Here is a 24125-nt window from a genome sequence, read left to right on the forward strand (position 1 = left end):
TAATCAAGAAATACTTTTTTAAATAATTTGTTTAATTTTGAGTCAATCGACGCCCCTATTTTATACTTCATTGTACAACAGTGTTGGACAAAAATAGCAATATCCAACCTAGAAGCTCACAACACGTCATGATGTGAGCCATCGTTGTGAGTTTGCCTTGTAGATCTGCTATATTCTCTATTTTTATGTAGAAAAAAGAGATTTCAAAAGTTTCCTCCAAAATATATATTCTTTAAATTAAAATTGATTATCATTTTTGTTGTTGTTAAATAATAGATTAAATCGATTAGTTCGATTAACTGTTCCCTACTTCTGACACCAGCCAGCTACTGTAGATAGCTACAGTATAGAGACAGAAGACCAGAAGGCAATGAGGGCTTGGAATGCTCCAGGTCTACCTTGGAATGCGCCACGGTAGACAACATCCGCTCTCTTCTCCCCGGCTCTGTCACTCCACCTGTCCCAACTGTCGTCCCACAGTCTGGGATTGCAGACCCCCCCCCTCTTACTTCACCAACACCACACAGCAAGCATTGTCAAAAAGATGAAGCCTTCTACCTGTGCCCTGGACCCCCTTCCCACCGCCCAAGTCAAATCCAACATCTGTGCAATAAGTTCCCTTATCACAAAAATCATCAACCTCTCCCTCCAGGCCGGCCACGTTCCATGCATCCGCTTTAAAAACTGCCATTCTCACACCCCTCCTCAAAAAACCCACCCTCGACCCAGACACTCTTGCCAAACTACAAGCCCATCTCAAACCTCCCATTCCTCTAAAAAAAACTGGAGAAAGTAGTGGCTACACAGCTTCAAAACCATCTCAACTCAACAACCTCTGTGAAAAGTTTCAATCTGGTTTTCGTTCCGCCCAGAGCACAGAAACCGCCCTGGTTAGGGTCACAAATGACCTCCTGATGGCGGCTGATGCTGGCTCACCTTCTCTGCTTATCCTCCTGGACCTTACTGCTTTGTTCGACACTGTCAACTATGCCATTTTGCTCAACCGCCTTCACTCGACTATCGGACTCAGTAACGCTGCACACATTTGGGGTGCACATTTGGGGTCCCAGGGGATGGTAATTGCCTGGCCTAGCGTTTGCATTTAACCTAAAATTCTCGTCATTCTTTTACACATATTTCTCTGAACATTTTCCCAGATAATTTAGATCAGCATTATGATTGGCATTGCTTAGGACTGCACCCTAAATCCATGCCCATCCATCCACGTCTACATGTGACCAGACAAACATAGATTGGACCTTATCCTGGTTATGATTCGGGAAATGCAAATGACATCACCACAACCAAAACATTATTTCAGCGTAGATATCGCCAGCAACGTCGCATTGGAGCAGTATTATTCATATTAACCTTATTTCTGGAAGAACAGGACACTTATAATGTTACTGACTATTAGAAATACATTATTTTGTTATAAATATCCACAGGTTGACAAACTGGACATACAGTAGCTAATGTTCTTTACACTTTATTTTATATTGTGAAAACATCCACATTCTACCCGGAAATACCTGTTTGCTTACAGACATTCAAACAGTCTGATCTGATCTATTAGCAACGCCCAAAAGGCTTGTGCTTTTACTCTTGTGTACTTCATAATGGATGAGCTGATGATCTTTCACTGTGTGTGTCAGTGTGTGGGGTGCATGTGTATATTCAACTTATGTTGTAAAATGATATACCTCAAGAAATGCATCTACAGCCTCAGGATATCTTGGCCGTACCGCCTCATGGTTTAGCATTATAATTTGTCATATTAGGAATACAGAATTAGTCTGAAAAGACTGTTATACAGTGAATACTGTTACAGTATAGACATTTTCTGCTGACACAAATTGTCACCTTTTCTGCCACCCTCTAGTTTTGTCTGAAATGACTCCTTTGATGTGTACCCTCAGGAAGCAAAGACGACTGACGTTATTATCTGTCATCAACTTTTACCAACACAGTCATATCATATGACAAGAAACAAATTAGGTTTCAATCTAGATCCTTCATGCGCAGGCTTGGAAGGCTCCACGGTTACTCTAAGAGTGAATGAATAAATGTATTCAGCTTTCTTATAAGAAAGTGTGCACACAATAAAAGTGTGCACACCATAATAATAAAGAATTACACTGGATACTTATACAAATGATTTTATTGTTTATATCAGCCTTTACCGTCACTGCTGTCATGAGGTCAGAACAGGAGAAATAAGCAAAAAAGTCAAAAATGATTTTGATTGATGTCACTATACAGTGTACTGTAGTTAAATGAAGGAATGATGGATTGCTGGGTTGAAATGAATTCCTGCGTCCCAGAATGCAAGGCTTTTGTATTTCACTGTGTACATTTTCTTTCAGTAGTTCTAAAAAGGCAACCATTTTGAATGGTAATCTGACTCAAATTAGTTGAGATTAGTTATTAAGTAATTTTAAGAAGCACACACACAAACCTTAACACTCAAATCTAAGCACATTGCAGTGTGATGGACATCAACACAGGTGATTGCTTTTTTTCTGACCCATTATATATTTCCCCCAATTATCTTTTTTTTATTTTATAGATTTGATCATGTAATTCAAAACATCTTTTTATAAATAAATAATAGTCAACCAAACCAAACCCATTTCCCAACTCTTTGCTGAAAAATGAAAACGGCCTATAATACACAGGGGCACCTCTCTGGCTACAACCAAACAGCTATTTCAACAGCAAGGCACACAGGCATGCCACCGGGAGCAGTAATGTGAGGGGTCCTGTAGCACTGGCTCCAGTTGTGGTATAGACTTTCCTGCTATGAAGGAGCTGTTGAGGGCGATATACGTTCTTGTACCCTGCGTGGCTTGGGAACAATTTCATCTGGTGGGAGTAAAGAAAGGTTATACATTTTTGTAATCAATCAATCATCAATCATAAAAGCAGCCCCAAAGTGAAATAGCAGCTCCATTATTTTGATTTGAGCTACAATAAGTAAATAGTTACAGTATCGTATGACTAACTGGTTCAGTCATACATATGGTTTAGTAATGTTAAAGCTACTACATTCAGATAATTGGCATGTAGCCTTTGGCCTTTTGTGTCTGCTGTAAAATTTCAATTAAATATTCAATCAATAAAAAAGCATGAGTATAATTATTAAGCCATTAAATCATCCATGGACTGGTAAATTGTGTGGCTTTGACCATAACAAACACCCTTTCACGTCATAAACCAAATGTATGTATGCGTATATATCAGTTCACGTACAGTATTATGGACCATTTCACACTATTTCTTACTTTGTTGATTCCCACTCAGCGGATGCGGATTACCACTGTGTTGATACATTGCACAGCAGCCCATATACAAAAATATCCATAGCATCTCACATGCATTTCAAAAGAATTTCAGTTAGTGCGTGCCGTCACTTATAGACAGAAATGCTGCAGACTTTAAGGTAAACATGTCAAACAGGTCACACGCTAAGACAACCTATCAGCTTCTCAGCGACAAGCTACTGTGTATCTTCATCTTAAGTGTGACCCTTTGACCTCTAAATAGTTTTGCAGGACACAGTGAGATTACATACATTTTCGATAAGATTACTTGCAGCCGATGTGTCAAGATAAACTTGAGATAAACCTTGTCATGACAGTGGCCTGAAATTACTGCACTGTCATAGTAAACAATAGCAGACCCTGCTGCTTACTCGTTTGTAAAAAGAGTTATTCTATATGTCAAGTCCTACGTACTATATTATTTGCATACATTCACCATCATATGCACACACCAGCATATGATGCTAATGTTTCTAAAGAACGTATCTTCAATTATGCCTGTGATGTGACAATAAAGCTGTCATCCTTTTTGCCAATGGCATTTTCTGAAGAATTTGAAAGCTGCAAATTAGCACAATCCCTGCAAGCAACACCTACAGTCACACCTAAACAGTGATACTGTACTGTATGTGCATAGTGCCTTGACGCCTTTATTATCTGCCCTGACCAAACAGGCTTTTCATCTTAACTCAGCTGTAGAAATTCTGGCCCTCGGGTGGGAGACACGGTTTGGATACCAGGAAAGCTTAATTTGTCCTCCGTAGTAGTATGGTGACCCTCTTGTACTGACAGAACTGGTCTTTAAGCTCAGCTTGAAAATCAATTTGTCAGCAAGCGACACTGTCGCACGATGGAGTAGGCTATAAATGAAGCTTTACAGCTTATTTACCGAATGGGTTCCCAGATTGCACAGCTACAGATGTTCACATCTATGAACTGCTCTGAGAGGCAGCTGATTAACAACTGCATTAGATACATGACCATGTGAATTAGTTAGGGAAAGTTCGCAATTGTTTTGACCAATCTGCAAAAGAAATGCTTACCAATAGCTTTCTTCACAAATGTGTTCATAAAGGTGTCTACTAACGCCTCTCAATTTGTTCCAACCCAACTCCCATGGGAAACTTCATGGGAGCTTTGTTGGGGTACCCGGAGGGCCTGGGCAAAAAACAGAAAAAATTACAATTGGCCAATATGAACTGGTGGTATGTCTAATTATGGGTCCTGAATCCATAGTTTTTAGTAAAAAAAATACTCCTGGCCATAAAATCGACCACACCTACTTTTCAGGGGGCCTATCCATCAAATTGTGGTGGGCGTAATTGTCACTTATCTTTGTTGAGTGGTATATTTTGATTATTGGGGTGAAGGCTTACCACCCTGGAATCTCTCCTGTGTGTACTCTTCAGTAAAGATGGGAGATTGTAGTGGTCATACACTATATGGATCTCTCTACACTCTTTGGACTTGCTGTCCAGTGTGGCTGTGAAGTGCAGCCTACTGGGCACATCATCCACGATGGCTTTCCAATTCCCTGCACCACTTCCATTCCATCCATGAGAGTTACCTTCTTAGTTTACAGGGGATAACCATCACTGGTAGTATTTTGTGGTTGCTGATCAGCATCAACAAAGTCATCAGTAGTCCTCTCCTCTCCTGGTTGGGCAGTTTCTTGAGAATGGTCATGAGCTGATCTCTTGTCATAGCAGGTCACCACTCACTGTGAAAAGTAAGTGGGCGGCGAACTTGTTGTGGGCTTCTTTCAGATTATCTCTGACCATCCTTGAATTCACACCTGGTCAGCCAGTTTGTGCTGGCTATATACATAATGTAGCTATTTCCTGGTTTCAGCTTATTTATTACATAATTTATGCCAATTATGCTAATGACAAAGGGTTGCATGATTTAGTTATGGCAAGGTTATAACGTCTGGACATGTAAACATAGACTTAGAGTCTATGAGAGTCTGAGACCCCTGAAAACCCACAATTAGACATCCCAACAGTTCATATTGGCCAATTGTATTGTTTTTTTGCCCAGGCCCTCCGGGCACCCCAACTTTGATTGGTTCCCATGAAGTTTCTCATGGGAGTTGTGTTGGAACAAATTGAGAGGCGTTAGTAGACACCTTTATGAACACATTTGTGAAGAAAGCTATTGGTAAGCATTTATTTTGCAGATTGGTCAAAAAAACTTTCCCTAACTAAATGAGATGATTTGAATTGAGTTTAACCACATGAACCCTAACATCCCAATTCCTTTAGTCTTACAAAATCACTACGTGTTGCACTGCAATGCCTTGTGAGCTTGTAGACCAGCTGTTTTCAGCAGAGAGAAGAGATTTGGTGTAGAGTATTAGTTAAGTAGTTAAAAGCCATAGCAGGGATTCACATCTGCATAGTACAGTATTACATAATGTCAATCGGAGACACACATGCAAAAGATTACCTATTACTTATATTGTTAGCAGAATCCAACAATCAGAAGTGGGTTTTTTTTTTTTTTTTCGTGCACGCTCCATCATTTTGTAGTTTCCGTAAGAAGAGAGAGGATAGTGGTAGAGTAAAAAAACATAGAAACAGGTCACACAGGATGGAAACAATTCACACAGGATAGTCTGATTACACTGAGGGCAGTAAGTGACACTTACCAGGTTTTTGTCCACTTTGATTGGATGTTTGAAGACAGTCCAGATCACTGCTTCATTGCAGGTGGGAGTGGTCAGGGAGCCATTGTAGCGGTAGTATGCCGAGCGGTCCACATCACCAAGTAAGTCATCAATGGAAATGTCATGGGTGATATTAGCTTGGGTTCCTGATTTGATAGAGGGAAGGTAATGACATAACGGTGCTTCTTTTCGGAATCAAAATGCAGTTTTTAACCACTTTGAACCTGGCATCCCTATTTTGGGGCATGTCATGTATTGTCAAAAACGCTTAGAAAATAGCCAATCTACAAGCTAACAATGTGTTGCGTCGTGATCAGCTATTTTCACTATTCATTGTAGTGGTGGACAAGTTAAAAGGTAGGGTAAGTGATATTTTTTGGTTAAAACAAAAAGTATTTTGTTAAAAGGTTAAAATACTATATTCTGATAGTAATCATTGCTATAGAGTGTTTTTTCAGTAACAGATCTCTCCCTGTCTCTCCAGCTCTTTAATAAACAGAAAATACATTTTTCGGTAGGTGTCAAAATCTCAGCCAATCAGGAGAAAGTACCCATTTTTAAGCTTAATTTGTATAGTGTTCCAGTTCCAATTTTGTCTGCTCATTTCTTAGTGTCATCACTTCCAATTTCACTTGTTTAATCTATATCCTGATTGAGTTCTCTGTCCTGGTCCTCCTCATGCCCACACCTGTTGTGTTATGATAATGAGGGGGAGGGTATGGCTTTGTGATGTCACTAAAGCGCTGTTTCTCTATTGGCACGTTTGACCCTCAAGGTTTCAGCCTCCAGGAAGAAACTCCAAATAGTCAGAGAAGACATAAAACACCATAAAAACACCACCTGGGGGCTTAATGAAGTTCTATCAACCTCATAGACACATGAAAAACAGAAAAAGTGCAAAAACATGGCACCAGCTCTTGAACAAACACTCTATAGCAATGAGTACTATCAGAATGTAGAGCTATCTAACACTTATTTTAACCAATGCAAATCACTTACCCTACCTTTAATAGGGCTTAAGTGGCCCAAGACGTGTGTACGTACCTATGCGTTGAACAGCAGACAGGTATGAAGTCAATGTTTTCCAGGCATCAGAGCTGGCTGCGGAACTCCCACCCTACAGAGACAGTTAATTCATTGTAATAAGCGGATTTTACTATTCACTTAAAAACGGCAATGTAGGTTATTTATGTATATCAAATGACTAAGACTAACACTGGTGCTTATTATTCCGGCAAATTTATACGTCATTGCATGAACCTTTCCACAGCTATCGCACAACAGAGATATGTGATTTCAGTCGAGTGACAGTTTGTGTGGTTTGTGTGATAAAGTGCAGTCTAAACCATGGGTTCCCAAACTTTTCAGCCCGCGACCCCAAAATAATGCGGCCATTAACTCGCGACCCCACCTAACCCTCGAGGTAATTTATGCACATAAACTTGCACGTTCGGTGTGCATTTGTATTGTATTAAAATGGTAAAATGTACTATTTTTAATCATTTATTTGGAGTATATTCCATCCATTCTGTTTAAAAAATTGTTTTTTTTTTCCTTTTCTTTTTTTTTAATGACCCAAAATAATCTCGTGACCCCACCGTCAGTGTCCCGCGACCCCACTTGGGGTCGCGACCCCTACTTTGGGAACCCCTGGTCTAAACCAGTGGTTTAGAATGCATTTTCAGAGCCTGTTAAGGTTGAGAATTACTGTTCTAAACTCACCTTTACTATAAAAAAATTTCTGCAACACAGTCAGGTGGCGGTGGCCTGTCATACCAATTGATAAATATTGAGGCGGAAGCTTTTCCAATTACCTCCTCTCCATGTCCATCTCCATGTCCACCTCCATCTCCATGTCCACCTCCATCTCCATGTCCACCTCCATGTCCATCTCCATGTCCTGAACTTTCAGCACGTGACTTTCCACCATCTGTGGCCTAAGAAACCATTCAGAAATGTAACTTCCAATGACAAGCTAGAGAGAGTTATGGACCCCCATTTGCTATCACAAGATGAGCAGCATCAGAGGCAGGGCCACAACTTAGCAAATCTCTTCAACAGATGTTTAAATCTAGTATGTCATTTAGGAAAAAGAATTAAAAATAAAAATGTTTCAAATTGTTTTTCTAAAATAATGAAAATAGCCAATCTACAAGCTCTCAGCACGTTGCAAATGGTTATTTTTGATAATTGTCGTGCGTACGACAATGTATATGTCTTAAGTGGTTAACAATATGTGGTGAAGCAGAGTTGATTTAGCCAAGTGCCATTTGTCCCTCCACTTTGAGACATTCACACCCTGAAAGATATTTGTGGGTAATATCGTTAGTTATGGCATCGGATAGAAGCCATCACAGCACTCGCAAGAAGCTACCATAATATGTTTTTATTTAACCTTTATTTATACAGGTGAAAATCCCATTGAGATCAAGATCTCTTTTACGAGGGAGCCCTGTTCAATAATAAATAGTATCAGCATTCCATCACCGAGGTGTCACCAACCTGAGGGCGTACAACGTCTGTTACAGTAATGCTGTTATCAAAGTAGCTTGTGCACAGTATCTTATCTACCTATGAACCCAAACACATTTCTTTCTTTCCTTCCTCATCAGAGGATGAGGGTTGAGGTTAGAGTAAGGGTTAGGGTTAAGGTTTGGGTTAGGATAATGCAGCTTGCTCACTTTACCTCAATGAAGAACCCTAGCACAGCGAGTCCATTTGGAGTCTCTTTTGCCTGTTCCACAGTTAAATCTTTCCTCTTGTTCACGATGTGCATCTGAAAAATAAAGAAGCCATACCACACAGATTCACAACTGTCAAGTTTCAAGTATAAGTTTTAAACCTTTATCTATCACATGTGCATGTTTTGAAACACATCAGCTGGCAAATGACAGTACATATAGTGAACCAACATTTAAAGGTGCTGTAGTCATATTTTTGATAAAATAGTGGCTCTCAAACCTTTCAGGCCGCGACCCACCAAAGTAATCATATTTGACCTGGGGACCCCCACCATATTGTGAACATTTTCACATCTTTTGCCTCTTTCTTGGGTAATATTTTACAATTTGGCCAATGTTTGGCCATTTTTATAGTATATTTTGTTGATTACTTTTGACGCAGTAATTGTCACGGTCTGAGTCAGGGGAGAATGTAGGACCCAAGTGCAGGATGAGGCAGAGGCTGAACAGACTATAGAGGGTATGCGCATGCTTAAAGTGAATGGCACATCGAGTGGCAAAGCGAGTGGCAAAGCAACATGCAAAGTGAGTTTAACATTGTTTAATGTTGTTTAATGCAATCAGATATGACTTTTCTGTTTGGATGCATGGGCTGTCAAGGCCAGAAAGTTTTTTTTTGACACTCAGTAGGCATTCCTGCATAACTTCCGGGTTTGATGATGATGTCACACATTTACCCTCTATAAGGAACTGAAACCAAGACATACTACACGTACTGTAACAATAGACAATGAATGAACTAGCCAGGATCGAAGCAGTGCAAACACAGGGCTTAAATAGACAGGGAAATAACAGGCAACACAGGACCTGAGGACAAGTAGACCGGGGTACAGGGAAAGGAGGACCGGGGTCAAGTGACTGAAGAGCAGTCTCTGGGTCCAGCGGCTGGAGTGCAAGCCCAGGGTCTGGCAATTGGGGTGCCGTCAGGCACAGGTCAACCTAACAAGAGCATCGAGAACAAAGGCAGTTCATCGGAGATGGCTGACATGGGTTCAGAGGGGAAGTCGGCGAGGACAGCCGACGAGGACTGGGGTGGGACTGGTGGGACGTCGGCGGGGACAGCAGACGAGGACACAGGAGGGACGTCGGCGAAGACAGCTGGTGATGGCTCTGGCAGGACATCGGCTGATGAGGACACAGAGGGCACAGGCAGGTTGTCGACGTAGACGGCTGGCAAGGACTCCGACAGGTTATCAGCAGGTACAGCCACAGTAGGACAGACATGGCTTCAGCAGGGATGATCGACAAGACGCCAGGCAGGACAGGTGGGATGTCGGCGGTGACGGCCAACAAGGCACCAGGCAGGACATCAGCTGACGAGAACTCCGACAGAACGTCAGGTGATGTGAATTCAGACGGGACGGGCAAGGTGTCAAGAAGGATGGCCGGACAGGGTTCAGGAGGGATGTCGGCAGGAACGGCCGACAAGGCATCAAAATTCTCTCCGCTGGGTCCAAAGGGCTAGTTCATTCTGTCACGGTCTGAGTCAGGGCAGACTATAAGGAACTGAAACCAAGACATACTACACGTAACAACAGACAATGAACTGGCCCGGAAGTAGCGCAAACACAGGGACTAAATATAGACAGGGAAATAACAAGACACAGGTGAACTCAACAGACAATCATGAACGTCCTGTTAAAAGGAATTATCCTTTACAGGAGGAGAACATGACTAATCAATGGGTAGGTGAGACAAGACAGGCAACAGCTACAATGAGAACAGGAAACAAAGGAACGATACTACAAAATAAGATACAGAAATGTAAAACAAAATCTAACAAGGAAACAAGGACTGCACACATTACTTCAGAATAACAGGGACACAACTGAAAAGTAAAACACTAACTATAACTGGGAAACAACAAGTACATGAAAACACAACAGGGAGACAGAGCATGTCACGGATTGTGACAGTAATGGTCTTATTCTTCATGTTCTTATTTCTTTTCTTTTTTTATTGTTTTCTATTTGAGGTATGTGACAATGTAATTGTCACTTTAGAAATGCGCAGATACCCTGTATACACTTATATTGTATGTTGGTGTGTTTACTGTTGAGTGAGAAAACAATGTTGTACATTAAGCAAATGATCTGGGTGGGGCCCCCAAAATCATTTGGGGGCCCCCCTGTTGGTCCCGACCAACAGTTTGAGAACCACTGCTATAGAGTTGTTCTGTTTGTTCTGTATTAGGGGTCTCTCCAGCTACCAATTTTAAAAGTGACATCGAAAGTGGGTAAAACGAGCAGACAAAACTCTATATAGAGTGTAACATTTTTCACAAAAAACCTTTCTAACAATCTCACTTCCAGCACCTTTAACAGCTGGATTGATTTCATTTACTGTACCTCCATTGGGTACCTCTTGAGATCCACTGTGTGTTCTGAACCCTCGGTCTTGTCCGAATCATCTCCCCAGTGGAAGTGGAACTGCAGGGTGGAGTAGGTGTGATCCAAGCCACCCTTCGACACCTCCACCATATCATCCTTCAACACGCATTTCACTGGGAGCAGGCAGAAATGAGTACAGTACGTTAGTGAGATGTGGAGTAAATGAAGTGCTAAGTGAGTACAGCAAGAGTTAAGGTAACTCCAGACCAATCCTAGTCGGCCAGACTATTGCAGACTACTTTCAGACTGCAACAGACTGGTATTCGGTTGGCAAAAGTTGCCATTTAAGTCTGTCAGCCGACTGGCCATTCATGTGCTAATTTGACTTTTAGCCTGCCAGCGTTGCCAGGTCTGCTTATTATAAGCGACTTTGGGCTTGTTTCCCTGCAAAGCCACTTGGACATAGGGATGTTCCCAGCGTTTTTTCTTCACTGATGTGCAGTGGTGTAAAGTAACTAGTACATTTACTCAAGTACTGTACTTAAGTACAATTTTGAGGTACTTTTACTTTACTGGAGTATTTCCAATTGTCTATACTTGTACTCCAAAACAATTATTTTAAATGTTTAGTTACTAGTTACTTTGCAGATATAAATCATTATGAAACATACATTAACCACTTTAGCCCTATTTTATACCTATAAGCTATTTGAAAATAGCAGATCTACAAGCTCACAACGTGTTGCGATGCACGCGTTCTGAGCTTGTAGATCTGCTATTTTCAAACATTTTTGTACTTTTACTTTTGGTACTTTAAGTACATTTTTATACCAATACTTTAGTACTTTTACTCAAGTAAATGTTGAATTCCGGACTTTTACTCGCGCATTGATACTTTTACTCAAGTAAAACATTTGAGTACTTTTTCCACCACTGCTGTCGTGTACACAACATTTTTGAAAACTAATTTACACACCTGCTCCCAATAAATTACATCACCACAGGCTTGATTGATTTGACCTACTTTTGCGCTGTGGTACACAGCGCAAAAGTAGGTCAAATCAATCAATCTCTCTCTCTCTGGGAGCAACAACGAGAAACAGTGAATGTAGGTTTTCATAGACATGGTCGCTTGTTTCTCTCACATAATCTGGCAACACTGACAGCCCTCTGTTGTCACTGCCACTGCTCTACCAGTCGGCTAAAAAGCTGAACATGTTCGGTCGGCTCTGGGTCGGCCGAAAAGGTCCCGACGGACCCCCCGACGGACCCCTAACCGACTGGACGACGCTTCCCGACGCCAAGTTGGCCCAAAATCGGGCCGACTAGGATTGGTCTGGAGTTACCTTTAGATAATGTCAATTTACTCATTCATGTCTGGATGGGTTGTTTAAAACACTTCTGGGGTCATTTTAACACCTACCCAGGCTTTTTTGTGCACCCCAGACAGTTTTCAAGTTGCTTGATTCAATATGTAAACTGATCAGCTCCTTGTTGTTAACCATGTTACTCATTGGAAACAAATGTTTAAATAATTGAAAAATAGAAATATTTTGGGCACCTAATTCATTAGAACTACAATATCAGTCACCTGAAGCAGTGTTTTTAATGAGTCTAACATCAAATATCTAGATATTGAATCAAGCATCTTATAAACTGTCTGGGGAGCATACAAAAGCCAGAGTAGACGTTGCAATGACCCCAGAAGTGTTTTAAAGGGAAATTCCCCTTTAAGCCTGACTATAGACAAAAATAGCAGATCTACAAGCTCACAGCGCGTCATGAGCTTGTACATCTGCTATTTTAGCTGTGCAACACTGACATACAGACTTGTGTAAATTGATCATACAATACAATACTGTAGGTCTATACTATTTTGGAGAATTTTCGACATGTCCAAAATAGGGACGCCAAGGTTAATGTGAATAAAACAAATCCCTGCAATGAACCCTCAACACCAACCTGCGTGTCCTGTGTTAACGATGTACTTCATGGAGTGCTTGTCATCAAACTTGGTGTAGGTAAAAGCATCAAGTGTATCATCCTCCATGACACTCTTGGTCTCTATGTTGACAGGTGACTGCCTCTCGCCATCGCAGTGGGATTTAGGCAGAAGATGCCATTTAGTGGGACTGTAGTCTGAGGAGAATGTGTATTTTTATATCATGTGACATGTCTATGTATCTTAAAATAGTGTCATAGGCTATATAGCCTAGGCCAAAAAGGGCTGGGTACATAAGAAATCAAACCAATCAATCAATCTACTTACTGCAGTGATTATCATAGCACCATGGATGGCCTACAGAATGAAAAACAAAGAAACAAAAACAGATGTATTTAGCATATCAGTTAATCTCATCACAAAGGTTGTTGGTACTGCTTCCATGATATTGTAGACCAGCTCACCAGTAGTTGTAATTGCAGGGGAAGCATAAACATGGCGTCCATTTAGAGGCTTTGCTGGCCGAAACACATTGCTGACCGCAGTCTTCTTTGGGAACAGTTTCATCTAAAAAGATGAATAAAAAATGATTTGTCAAAAAAACTGTGTTCACAATCCTTGAACACAAGGCCTCAACATAAAGTCGTTGAAACTTATGGTATGTTCCAACTTGAACTTCCCAGCCATGTCTGGAATGTTACACAACAGTATGACTTTAACCTCATGCGACAGTCTCTCCAATTTGTCACATTAATCTTCCGAAAGGAAAATCATTTGACACACTTATCTTCTTTTCTCTTTCTCTTTTTCATTTGGGGGTGGGGGGGGGGTTATTTGTCACTGTATATTTGCACATACATGACATTTGTCCACTGCATTTAAGCCATCAAAACTATTAGGAGCAGTGGCTGCCATTAATACAGCACCCGGGCAGCAGTTAGGGGTTAAGTGTCTTTCTCAGGGACACTTCGACACATAGACTGGGCAGGCCAGGGAGGGAACCAGACGGCCTCTCTACCCACTCAGCTATTATAGCCGCCAAGTCTTTCCACTATTAGTGTATCACAGATTCCACCTCATAGGGTTAATAATACAGACCAATGGCCATCGTCTCAAATGGAGAGCAGAGAAACAGGTGGAAAGGGCAACAATGACGTTTACTTCACTGCCCTATGAACCACAGTGTTGACGGTATCTGTTTACGAGGATTTCTGAAAGATTAAATATCAAATGAATCACCTGTATGTCAGTGGTGTATACGGTACATTGATATGCCAAGTTAGAGTTACAGCCATGGATGAAGTCAAACCAAGTAGTCATGATAATATGGCAATAATTCCTGAGGGGAGTCACCTGACTGTCAAACCTGTCAAGGAACAGACTGACATGACCGATGTGTGACCGATGGCCCGTTTAAGGAAATACAGGTAGCTGTCACCGAGATGACACGCAAGAGATAAAGTGCGTTGGTGCGTACAGTAAGTAAAAACCGATAAGGGAGATGGAGAGATTATGTACAAATGCCATTGAATAGCATGCAGACTTAACACAGCGATACACAAAGCACGCGATACACAAAAACTCTGTTTTATAATTTGGCTATTCTGCAATTTTCTCCCCTTTCTTTAAGCCATTTTGCAATAGGAGGGCGCAGCCAGAGTCTATGGCTATTTGGGGGTCCTTGGCATGGAAACATCAGGGAGACCCTGAACTAGGCTTCTGTATTTAGGCTTCTCAAAAATAAGTCTGCACTGGCGTCATTTCATATATTTATGATCCGATTTGTCTGTTACGCCCTGTTTGTTACGAGGAGGATCTGGGGGAAGAGATCTCAGAGGAGGTTTGGGAGGAGATTTTGAAGCGTGTCCATGGGTCTTCTATTCGTGCGAGACATTCTCTTATTCAGTGTAAAGTACTACATCGTACTTATTATACCAAGGCTCGGTTATCTAGAATTTATGAGGATCATCAGCCTGTGATAGATGTCAACACGCTCCAGCAGACCTCATATATACGTTTTGGCTTTGTCCACCCCTCCACAATCATTGGACAGAGATTTTTATTTCTTTATCAGAGGTAACAGGGGAAAATGTGGAACCATGTGCTGTTGGTGCATAGTTTGGGGGTTTTCCCTTCTTTGCCTTCCCTCCCTAAATTTAAGAAAGATTGATTGATTGATTGATTGATTGATTGAATACTTTATTAACAGTTTGCAGATTGTACAGTAACAGAGGTACGGTTTACAAAGATTGTTAAAACGATAACACAAAAAGTCCTGGGGGCTTGTTTCCATTGCGGCCCTGTGTATTCAATTCATTAAGACATTTAAAGACATACATTAATATACAATAATAAACAAGACGTAATCAACACTAGTACTAATGAATGTATATATATGTACAGTGAACAATTGGGGGGGGGTCCTTTTTGGTGTTAAGTTTAGAGGGCTTTTCTAGGACTCTTCACAAAAGGCAGACGGGTGCTCTTTTATGGCGGTTTTGAAGGAGGGTAAGGACAAAAGGAGTGACACTTTTTTATGTTTGTTGGGAGGGCATTCCACATTTTGGTGGCATAGAAGTAGAACGAATTTGACCCCATGTTTGTGCCGAGTCTGGGTTGAGTGAGGTATCAGAGGAGCTCCCTCTGGTGTTGTGCCTGTGTTTGTCTCGTACGCTATTGAAGTAGTCTGACTGGTACATGGGTATCCCTGTTTTCTTCCGTATCTTGAAGACCAGGCCCATTGCAAGTTGCTTTTACTCTGCCCTCTACCCTGAGCCATAGGGGTAGCATAAGGAGCAAGGGTTAGGTGAGTTCTGGGTGTGAGGCCAAGTACTGTAGTAACCTGACCAGTTTGTTTTGAGAGGTCTGCAGATTTGTTTTTAATGCCTTTGTGGTGCTAAAGTACCATGAGGTGCATGGTGCTGGCAAAAGCCAGATGCTCTGGCTTTTGTCACCTTATTGGCTACGAGACTAATCCTGATAAATTGGAAATCACCTGACAGTGTCACTTTGACTATGCATATACCCCTTGGTACAATATGGCATCTCTAAGTCACTGAAGACAAAATGGCAGACTTCCCAAAACAAGCTAGTAAGGTTACTTCTAAAAATTAACCCCAGGTCTCATCTAACCTCTGCTCCTTCAGTAGTCTAGGGTGGGTAAGAGTGGAGGAGAGAGTATCTCAATGTGTTTGGTTTTCAGGATCCTACATGGTTCAGTTCCCGAATACCTGCTTAATTACCTGTCCAGAGTGAGGGATGCTGCAGTATGTTGCGTGTGGTTTTATGTATCACATGTGGACCACAATGGAATCAAGCTTCGGCTTTTTTGTGTCTAATCCACATTGGCGTTTTTGAATGGTGACTGACACTGATGTGATTTGAAATTAGCCAATAAAGTATTCTATTCTATTCTATTCTGTCTTTGAGTGGCACCACCAAAAAATACTGGAAAATATGGAGTCCTTTCTTCCAAATTGTACAGAGGATACATGTTCCTTTCATTCCAGAGAATTGAATGAGGTCTGGTGGTGTATAGTTATCAGGGTGTCATTGTGACTGTGAGTGCTGTCCTGCAGATTGCAATGTTGACTGATGTGGGTCTTTAAGTTTCAGTTTTTGGTTGTTGTTGTTCTTGTTGTTCTTGTTGATGATGTTTAAAATGTGTTTTATTTCTGTCTTATGAGACTCTTGTCATTTTTTAAATCTTTCATTAGGGGAGAAAAAAATACTTGTCATGTTAAATGATTACTCTAAATTGGGATCTATATGAAGTAATTCAATGATTGACAAGAATGGCTGCTACTGTATTATCACTGCTCAGTTAGTGCAGGCCACTGTATCAATCCACCAATACTCAAGTTTAGGGTCACGTGATATTTGACTCAATTTACAATTGAAAAATAAATAAAGATACTAATCTAGGAGCACTGTGTGTGTGTGTGTGTGTGTGTGTGTGTGTGTATGTGTATGTGTATGTGTGTGTGTGTGTGTGTGTGTGTGTGTGTGTGTGTGTGTGTGTGTGTGTGTGTGTGTGTGTGTGTGTGTGTGTGTGTGTGTGTGTGTGTGTGTGTGTGTGTGTGTGTGTGTGTGTGTGTGTGTGTGCGTGCGTGCGCGCGCGCGTGTATGTATGTACTGTGTAATGGGAAATATGAAGTCTAGCTAGGGTGTGAGTAACACCTCGGCCTGAAGGCCTGTCTTGAATCAATCAACCATTTTGCAGATCAATCGCCTAAAGTGGCGTACATACTAGACGGAGATGGGGATTGACGTACGTCGGGGGTGAGGAACTGGTACGTTCTTTACGTCAGTGCATTCAGTGCATTCATAGTTTGACACGTTTCTTATGCGTGATTAGGGCCAAGAGGCTACTCATCCTCCAGAGGGAAGCAGTGAACGTACGTCAGGTACGTCAGGTTGAGCTCAGAGCTCAACCTGACGGATGACATAATCGACGGACAAACCCCCCATCCCCCCTCCCCTTTTTGGTCTCCCCCTCCGTTCCTTATGCTTTTAAGGGTCTTAAGTCGAGTATGAATAGGCTAAGGTGATTCTTTTGTTCTGTCCAAGGTGTCGGCCGGGGAGTTCCTGTCTAAGCTGGGCGCCGTATTGTATTGTAAGGTCTTGTTGACCTTTGGTCCTCCTCCTTGAGTATATAAGTGGCATAAGGGAACTTGGTTTTCCATAACATGTGTGTGAGCGTGCGTAGGTATGTGTGCTCACCGTTTCTTTGCTGACGTTAATTGGTTCCTGAAACACGGTCCAAACCACTGCTTCGTTGCAGGTGGGGGTGGTCAGGGAACCCATGTAACGATAGAATTTTGTCAGATCCACACCTCCAATCAGATCACTGATAGAGATGTTGTGTGTGATGTTAACCGTAGAGTCTAAGAATAGAAATCAAATAAAAGAATGTTCATAAATACATTGTCTTTAAATGAACTGCTACAGCTACAGAGATGATCAAGGTCTGTACTTGAGCAGCCACAGTCAAGGTGCTGCTTTCACATGCAGAACATGACAAAAGCAGTGCGTAACTTGCTCCATTATTAAAAATATATTCTCTTCATTTAGGTGCAAAAACAGAGTCTACCCAGTCGGCCATCATCAGATCAATGAAGGCACCATCCCAAGATATCCCAATTTTTTTGGGAGGATTACCATGAAATGTTGCTGAGCACATTCATGCTCCCCGGAGGATAATCCCCGACCCCATGACCTTGCCTCTAGTGCCACCCTCAGGCCAAAGTGTCAACTTATCACACAATATTTATCTCTGATCCGCACCAAACGCGGAACAAACACTGTTCAGGGGTCTGCCATGACAATGGTCACACCAGGGGCCGCCACGACACGTACCCTGGGTAGGCAACCAGGCCTGGTGGAGATTTGAGTGACCAAGTGAAACAGTGGACTAACTTTTAGAGGTGATGTTCATCAGGTAAGATGTGAAATCTTCCCATGTTTGTGAGGTAGCTCCTTCTTCTGTTTCCTACAGAGAAGAAGTTATGTTGTTATTGTAGTGTTTTTTTGTATTATCAAGTTATATACATAAATATATGGAAATCACAGATAAATACATCAGATTGAAGATGAACCACTAATTGTCATAGCCGCAAGCAACCTAGATACTATCTGCAGTGTGAGTGATTTCCAACGACCGCTTCCAAACTCTGAGGTCTCATGATTGCACAGTTTATTGACAGAAGGTTGCTCATAACATGTCAACAGTCTTGACAGAGACAAAGAGGATAACCCAAGCTGCCTGTACAGGTGCAATATTGGTGAGCTTATTGTTGTTTAATACAATCAGAATGGCTGTCAATGGAGGGTATTGCAACTTAAATGCAGATGATAGCATCTAAATTGCTTGTGGCTATTCATTGTGATATGTTTGTAGTTTGTACTGCAATGACACTGCAATCCCAGTTGAAGCCAGTTCTCTCTCTTTAATTCATAACATCGTCCCATTACGAGGAATATCCTCCCATCACAAGGAACTCCATGAGCTGAAAACATTTGAGTTGGACTTCTTATCAGCCAAATATGTTATTTGGATTAAGTTATGGTGACGATCTTCTGTACATCGTAGGCTGATATGCGGTCCCAAGAAATTGTTTGTGTCAGACGAGAAAGAACACTGCTGTGGTGTGTTCTTTCGATTGTGGGAACAGGTCAGCGTGACATAGAAATGTCCAAAAAAAGAAAAGGAAAACTTCAATCAAAACTTGGCTAACAGTCAGTAATTAAAGTTTCTGGGATGTGTGATGGTGAAAATGCCATGGATACCCCCATTGCAGAGATAAATTAGTTATGTTTTTTAGTTGGGAGGCCTGCGATTTGACTGAAGGTCGAGCCAAAAAGACAATTATAGCCAAAGACGAAATACAGTACTGTAGGTCACAACGCCCTAGGCTAAGCTGCATGGAAGAACATCTTGGGTATGTTGTCATGGTATGACAACATACAAACAAACTCTGTCTAATTTTCAATATTTCAGAGTGATGGTTGTGCTCCCAGAGCACTAAGATTTGACTCTGTGATGTCAAAATGTCCAGATGATCACATGTGAAATATTTTCCATGTGAAAACAGGTAATTATGTGTGTGTGTGTGTGTGTGTGTGTGTGTGTGTGTGTGTGTGTGTGTGTGTGTGTGTGTGTGTGTGTGTGTGTGTGTGTGTGTGTGTGTGTGTATTCTTGTGTACACTTGTACAACTGTCCCCACATGTTTTTGTCAACATTTTATAGAAGCTCACATCGCTGAAAATCATTTTCTTCAGAAACGATTTTAAAGTGTGGCAACGTACATTTAGGAAGAAGCCCAGAACCGCGATTCCCTCTGGATCAGCCTTGGCCTCCTCTGCAGTAAAACCTTTCTTCAGGCTGACAATATGCATCTGTAGAGATCAAATCATTTCAAGTAAAACAAAACAAAACAAAAACAAGCAAATTATTGAAGATACAGTAATCCCTTCAGCATGATGTAACTTCATCCAATATATCAGCGGTTCTCAAAGTGGGATCCGTGGAGCCCCAGAGGTCCTTGGGAGGTCCCAGGGAGTCCACAGCAAAATAAAGGTAAAATAGCATTGAACTATTTTATACTTCGGCTATTTGAAAATAAACGATCTACAAGCTCACAACACTTCACGTGATACATTGTGAGCTGGTAGGTCGACTATTTTAGAAACAAACAAACAAATCTTCTCTTAATCCGTGGTTAGATAGATAGAAGATATTTTCAGATGGGGGTCCACAGACAAAAATACATGTCAATGTGGGGGTCCTTGACATGAAAATGATTGTGAAACACTGCAATATATTACCTCCATGGGGTATCTGTGCTCATCCACGGTGTGCTCTGAGCCGGGGTGATATTCTGTATCTCCCCAGTGGAAGTGAAACTGGAGAGTAGAGTAGGTTCCATTGAGGCCTCCTCCACTCACTTCTACCTGGTTCTCCTCCAAGTTGCACTTCACTAAACCAAAGGAAGGGTGACACAATATACCATGCTTCTTAAAGTGGGGTCCGGGGACCCCCAGTTGTCCTTGAGGTGGTTAGCTCAGCTAAATGAGGAATAGTTTATACAATTAAGACCCTTTAACATTTTTTGCTGTAAGAAAATAGCATATCCTCAAATTCACTGCTTGTAGATTCCCTTATGGGGGTCCCTCGCACACAATCCTTTCAAATGGGGATCCGTGGGCAAATACAGATCAATCGGGGGGTCCTTGACATGTTTGAGGAGTGAGGACCGCTGCAATATATAGAGCTATAGTAAGCCTGCTGTTTTCCACATTTACTGTTGTTGGCATAGTTGATATATGATGCATTAACTGTAAACAGCATGCACTCACATCAGAGCATGGTGGACAAAAAGGAATGGAAAAAAGGAAGGGCTCACACTGATGATGTTTACAGTATGATGTAAGTATATTACCTGTATGACCGGTATTGACAAGAGACTTTAGGACATGCGGGTTGGAGAAGTTGTGAAGCGTGAAGTTATTGAGGTTGGAGTCTGATTCGACATGGCTGGTGAGAATATTGACGGGAGACTGCCTGTTTCCTCCGCAGTAAGCACCAGGGATGCCACCCCAGTGGCTGGGAGTGTTTTCTGACAGAAATATTAAGACTTGATATTAATATACCACACACCAGTGAATAATCTACTTGCATTTTGATCCAGATATACTGTACAGTATAAAAACGCTCCTTACCACAGCCATTATAGCACCAATCACCGCCTCCTGAAAGAGAAGACATTGCATATTGGGTCCAAATAGAACAGCTTTACAAGACCACGGGGTCAGCAGCATATCCCCCCGAGCTATAAGCGAGGCCCTATGGCTGATATCAGTTTCCACCCTCTCAGCCCTTTTATCACTCTACTCACCCAGGGGAAAAAAAGTCTACTTTATAGATTGTCACCTGGGCCCAAGAGTTCAGAACGTTTAATCCCTATCCGAGTGGATCAGATTGGGATTTTGACTGTTATTTGATTAATAAAACGTAGATTTTTTATAATGTTTGCTGAGATAATTTTGTGATCAAAGATCGGATATCAGAGTCATCCCAATCCCTTTTCTTTTCTTTCTTTTCTTTTCTTTTCTTACTACCCAAAATCCAAATCTAATCCACTCAGAATAAAAGTTTTGAACTATTGGCCCTGGGCATTCGTTGTTACCCAAGGTTGGGCAAGGGCAAAAATGAATTATGTCAGCCAGGTGATACCCATAGCCTTATTTAAATTCACAAAGACAATGAGTAAATAGCATTAAATCAACACTAAATTTAATAAATAGATTGACAGACTGTGAACTCAACAGCTCTTTAAAGTATAATACAGTACACAAACTCGCGCACACGTACTGTACATGCACACATGTGAGCACACTGTTTTTAGTGACGTACAATTCACAGAATTCCTGGATACCAACCATATGCACAGTATAAGGCACAGAGTCAGACATACAGAAGTTATTGCAGTGCACTCACCAGAGGCTTCAGAAAATACTGCCAAGCACAGATATAGCAGAAGGCAAGGTAGATGCATCTTTGGATGAAGAAATAAATACAATAATTAACAGTCACACTGGGTTAGATAAAACATTTTTATGGTGCAATTTCTCTTGCAATTCAGCTGTTGCCACAACTGTATTGTGCATGTAACCTTGACAGTTATCTCTCAAAAACACTGCCTTTTGTCTTACAATACAAATGTTGCCACAGCTATATTGCAAGTGCAATTGCATAAAACCTTGAAAGCGCCGGTTGCACAACTAACTGAAAACGGCCACACCAAATGATGTGCTCATTATTAGATTTATATTTCTGATGATAAGATAAATATGAGGCAAAGTACAGACAGTTGATCCTGGTTATTTATTAGTTGGTGCAGAGGCCAAAACGTATTGATCTCCCACCACCAAACAGGGCAGTTACTAAAACATTGTACTGTGGTTCAGAGTCCATTGTACAACAAGATATTTAATTGCAGTGAGAAATTATAATCAAATATGTAATTCTACTCCATTCTCAAGATTAGAAAATGTCATTGCAAATCTAATTGACAAAACATCTGCCACAGATTGTCAAGAGCCTACTGCAATGGTGATACACCCATTGTTTCTATGATACAAAGTGGTCGTGACAATCACATCTTACCTTAATATCCCGGTTTCTCCTTCCTAATGCGAAGAGGTTGATGCATCAAAATGATCCGACAAGTTCAAATAAATTCAGCTTGGGACGTGGGAGGCGAGAAACAAGCATCTCAAGGTGTTTGAAGTCAGGGATATAGGGAGGACCAATAAATGGGAGGGGGCCCAGTGTGTATACAACATTAAGTTTCATGGAAACTGGTATTACCTTGCATGACTAGTTTGTACCAGTTGCCATATTTTTGAACCGTGCACTACAAAATACAGGTGGCTCTAGACTGGAGAGACGCCACCAGTGAACCAAAATGAAGACACATTTTATTGTGATGGAACTTGATGGTCAATGAATTAAATCCTAGTTTTGTTTTTGTGCAGGTTTTCCTCCTTTGTTTTGATCCTGTTTTTCTTACTACAGTAATGTCTTTACTGCACTTAGAAATATCAGTGGTACCACCGTCCTCATGTTTATCATATTTTATATTTGTCCATTTCGGCCCAACTAGTCAGACAGGTCAATATACAGTATGTTTTTTCCCCCAATATATTCTGGTAATATTGGCCATGCTAAATAACCATAGATTCAAAAATAATAGAGAGGGCACCGGATATCGCCTCCCATCCACTTGCATTGAGTTGCTCACCCAGCGCATGGGCCTAATTGAACCCTTCTTCCGGGTTGGAAACATATTGGAAAATGTGATGGGCGCGGCCTATTTGGGGCTTCAGTGACGTCACTGGAGCCCCATGGGCTCGTTCACATACATTGGCCACACCTGCAATACCTCAAATGGCCAGCATGTTCAATTGGCTTCAATGAAACCACTGGGTTCTGGGGGCTTGTAAATAACATACTAAAATCCAAGATGGCTGCCGGGAGCTTAAAATGGCCAATGAAGATGGGTCTCCCCTCAAGGCTTTCTAGAAGAAAAAGGGGCGTAAAGCGGGCGGAAAGCGGGCGGCACCCCTTTCCTTCAGGGGGGAGGAACTGAATCAGTGAAATTACCATCAGTTAATTATTTATTGCCAAATCCAAGATGGCAAGGTGATGTCCTTTAATTACATTAAAACAACATAAAACAATGAACAACTGTCACATATTTTTAGGTAATTTAAAGATACTGTCCCACCTTGGGTCGGCATCTTGGATTTGGTGATAAATAATTAAAGCTGTTCTATTTGGACCCAATATGCAATAAAAAATTTCACTGATTCAGTTGCATTCCTTTAGCCCTAAATCCTAGGGTTAGACACCAAAACCACTTTTCTATGTTGAATAGTAATTTGAGATATAGCCATTAAGCACCCGGCAGCCATCTTGGACGCCATCTTGAAAATTACGCCTGTCCGGTAAATATATTTTCCTAGATTTTTTTGTATATCATGTAGCAAGCCTAATACTACCAGAATCCATTGAAAAAAATATTTGTCACTATCAAGTGATATTTATTTTCATATTTT

At 41.3% G+C, this 24125-nt stretch overlaps 1 protein-coding gene across 1 annotated transcript; it reads right to left on the reverse strand.

Moving 5' to 3' along the window:
• Positions 1 to 2143: 2143 nt before the first annotated feature.
• LOC308105526 (uncharacterized protein) lies at positions 2144 to 22809 on the reverse strand. Its single transcript, XM_080456323.1, has 17 exons — positions 22672 to 22809; positions 22003 to 22060; positions 21225 to 21254; positions 20945 to 21121; positions 20331 to 20482; positions 19812 to 19901; positions 18423 to 18495; positions 17727 to 17890; positions 13469 to 13571; positions 13332 to 13361; positions 13025 to 13201; positions 11081 to 11235; positions 8678 to 8767; positions 7806 to 7928; positions 7036 to 7108; positions 5974 to 6137; positions 2144 to 2865 (listed from the first exon to the last, which is right to left on the reverse strand). The coding sequence occupies exons 2-17, from the start codon at positions 22058 to 22060 to the stop codon at positions 2707 to 2709; spliced, it is 1818 nt and encodes a 605-aa protein (XP_080312449.1). The 5' UTR covers positions 22672 to 22809; the 3' UTR covers positions 2144 to 2706.
• Between the last annotated feature and the right edge of the window lie 1316 nt (positions 22810 to 24125).

Source organism: Gymnoscopelus braueri (assembly GCF_963280865.1).
Source record: "Gymnoscopelus braueri genome assembly, chromosome: 17".
NCBI lineage: Eukaryota > Metazoa > Chordata > Actinopteri > Myctophiformes > Myctophidae > Gymnoscopelus > Gymnoscopelus braueri.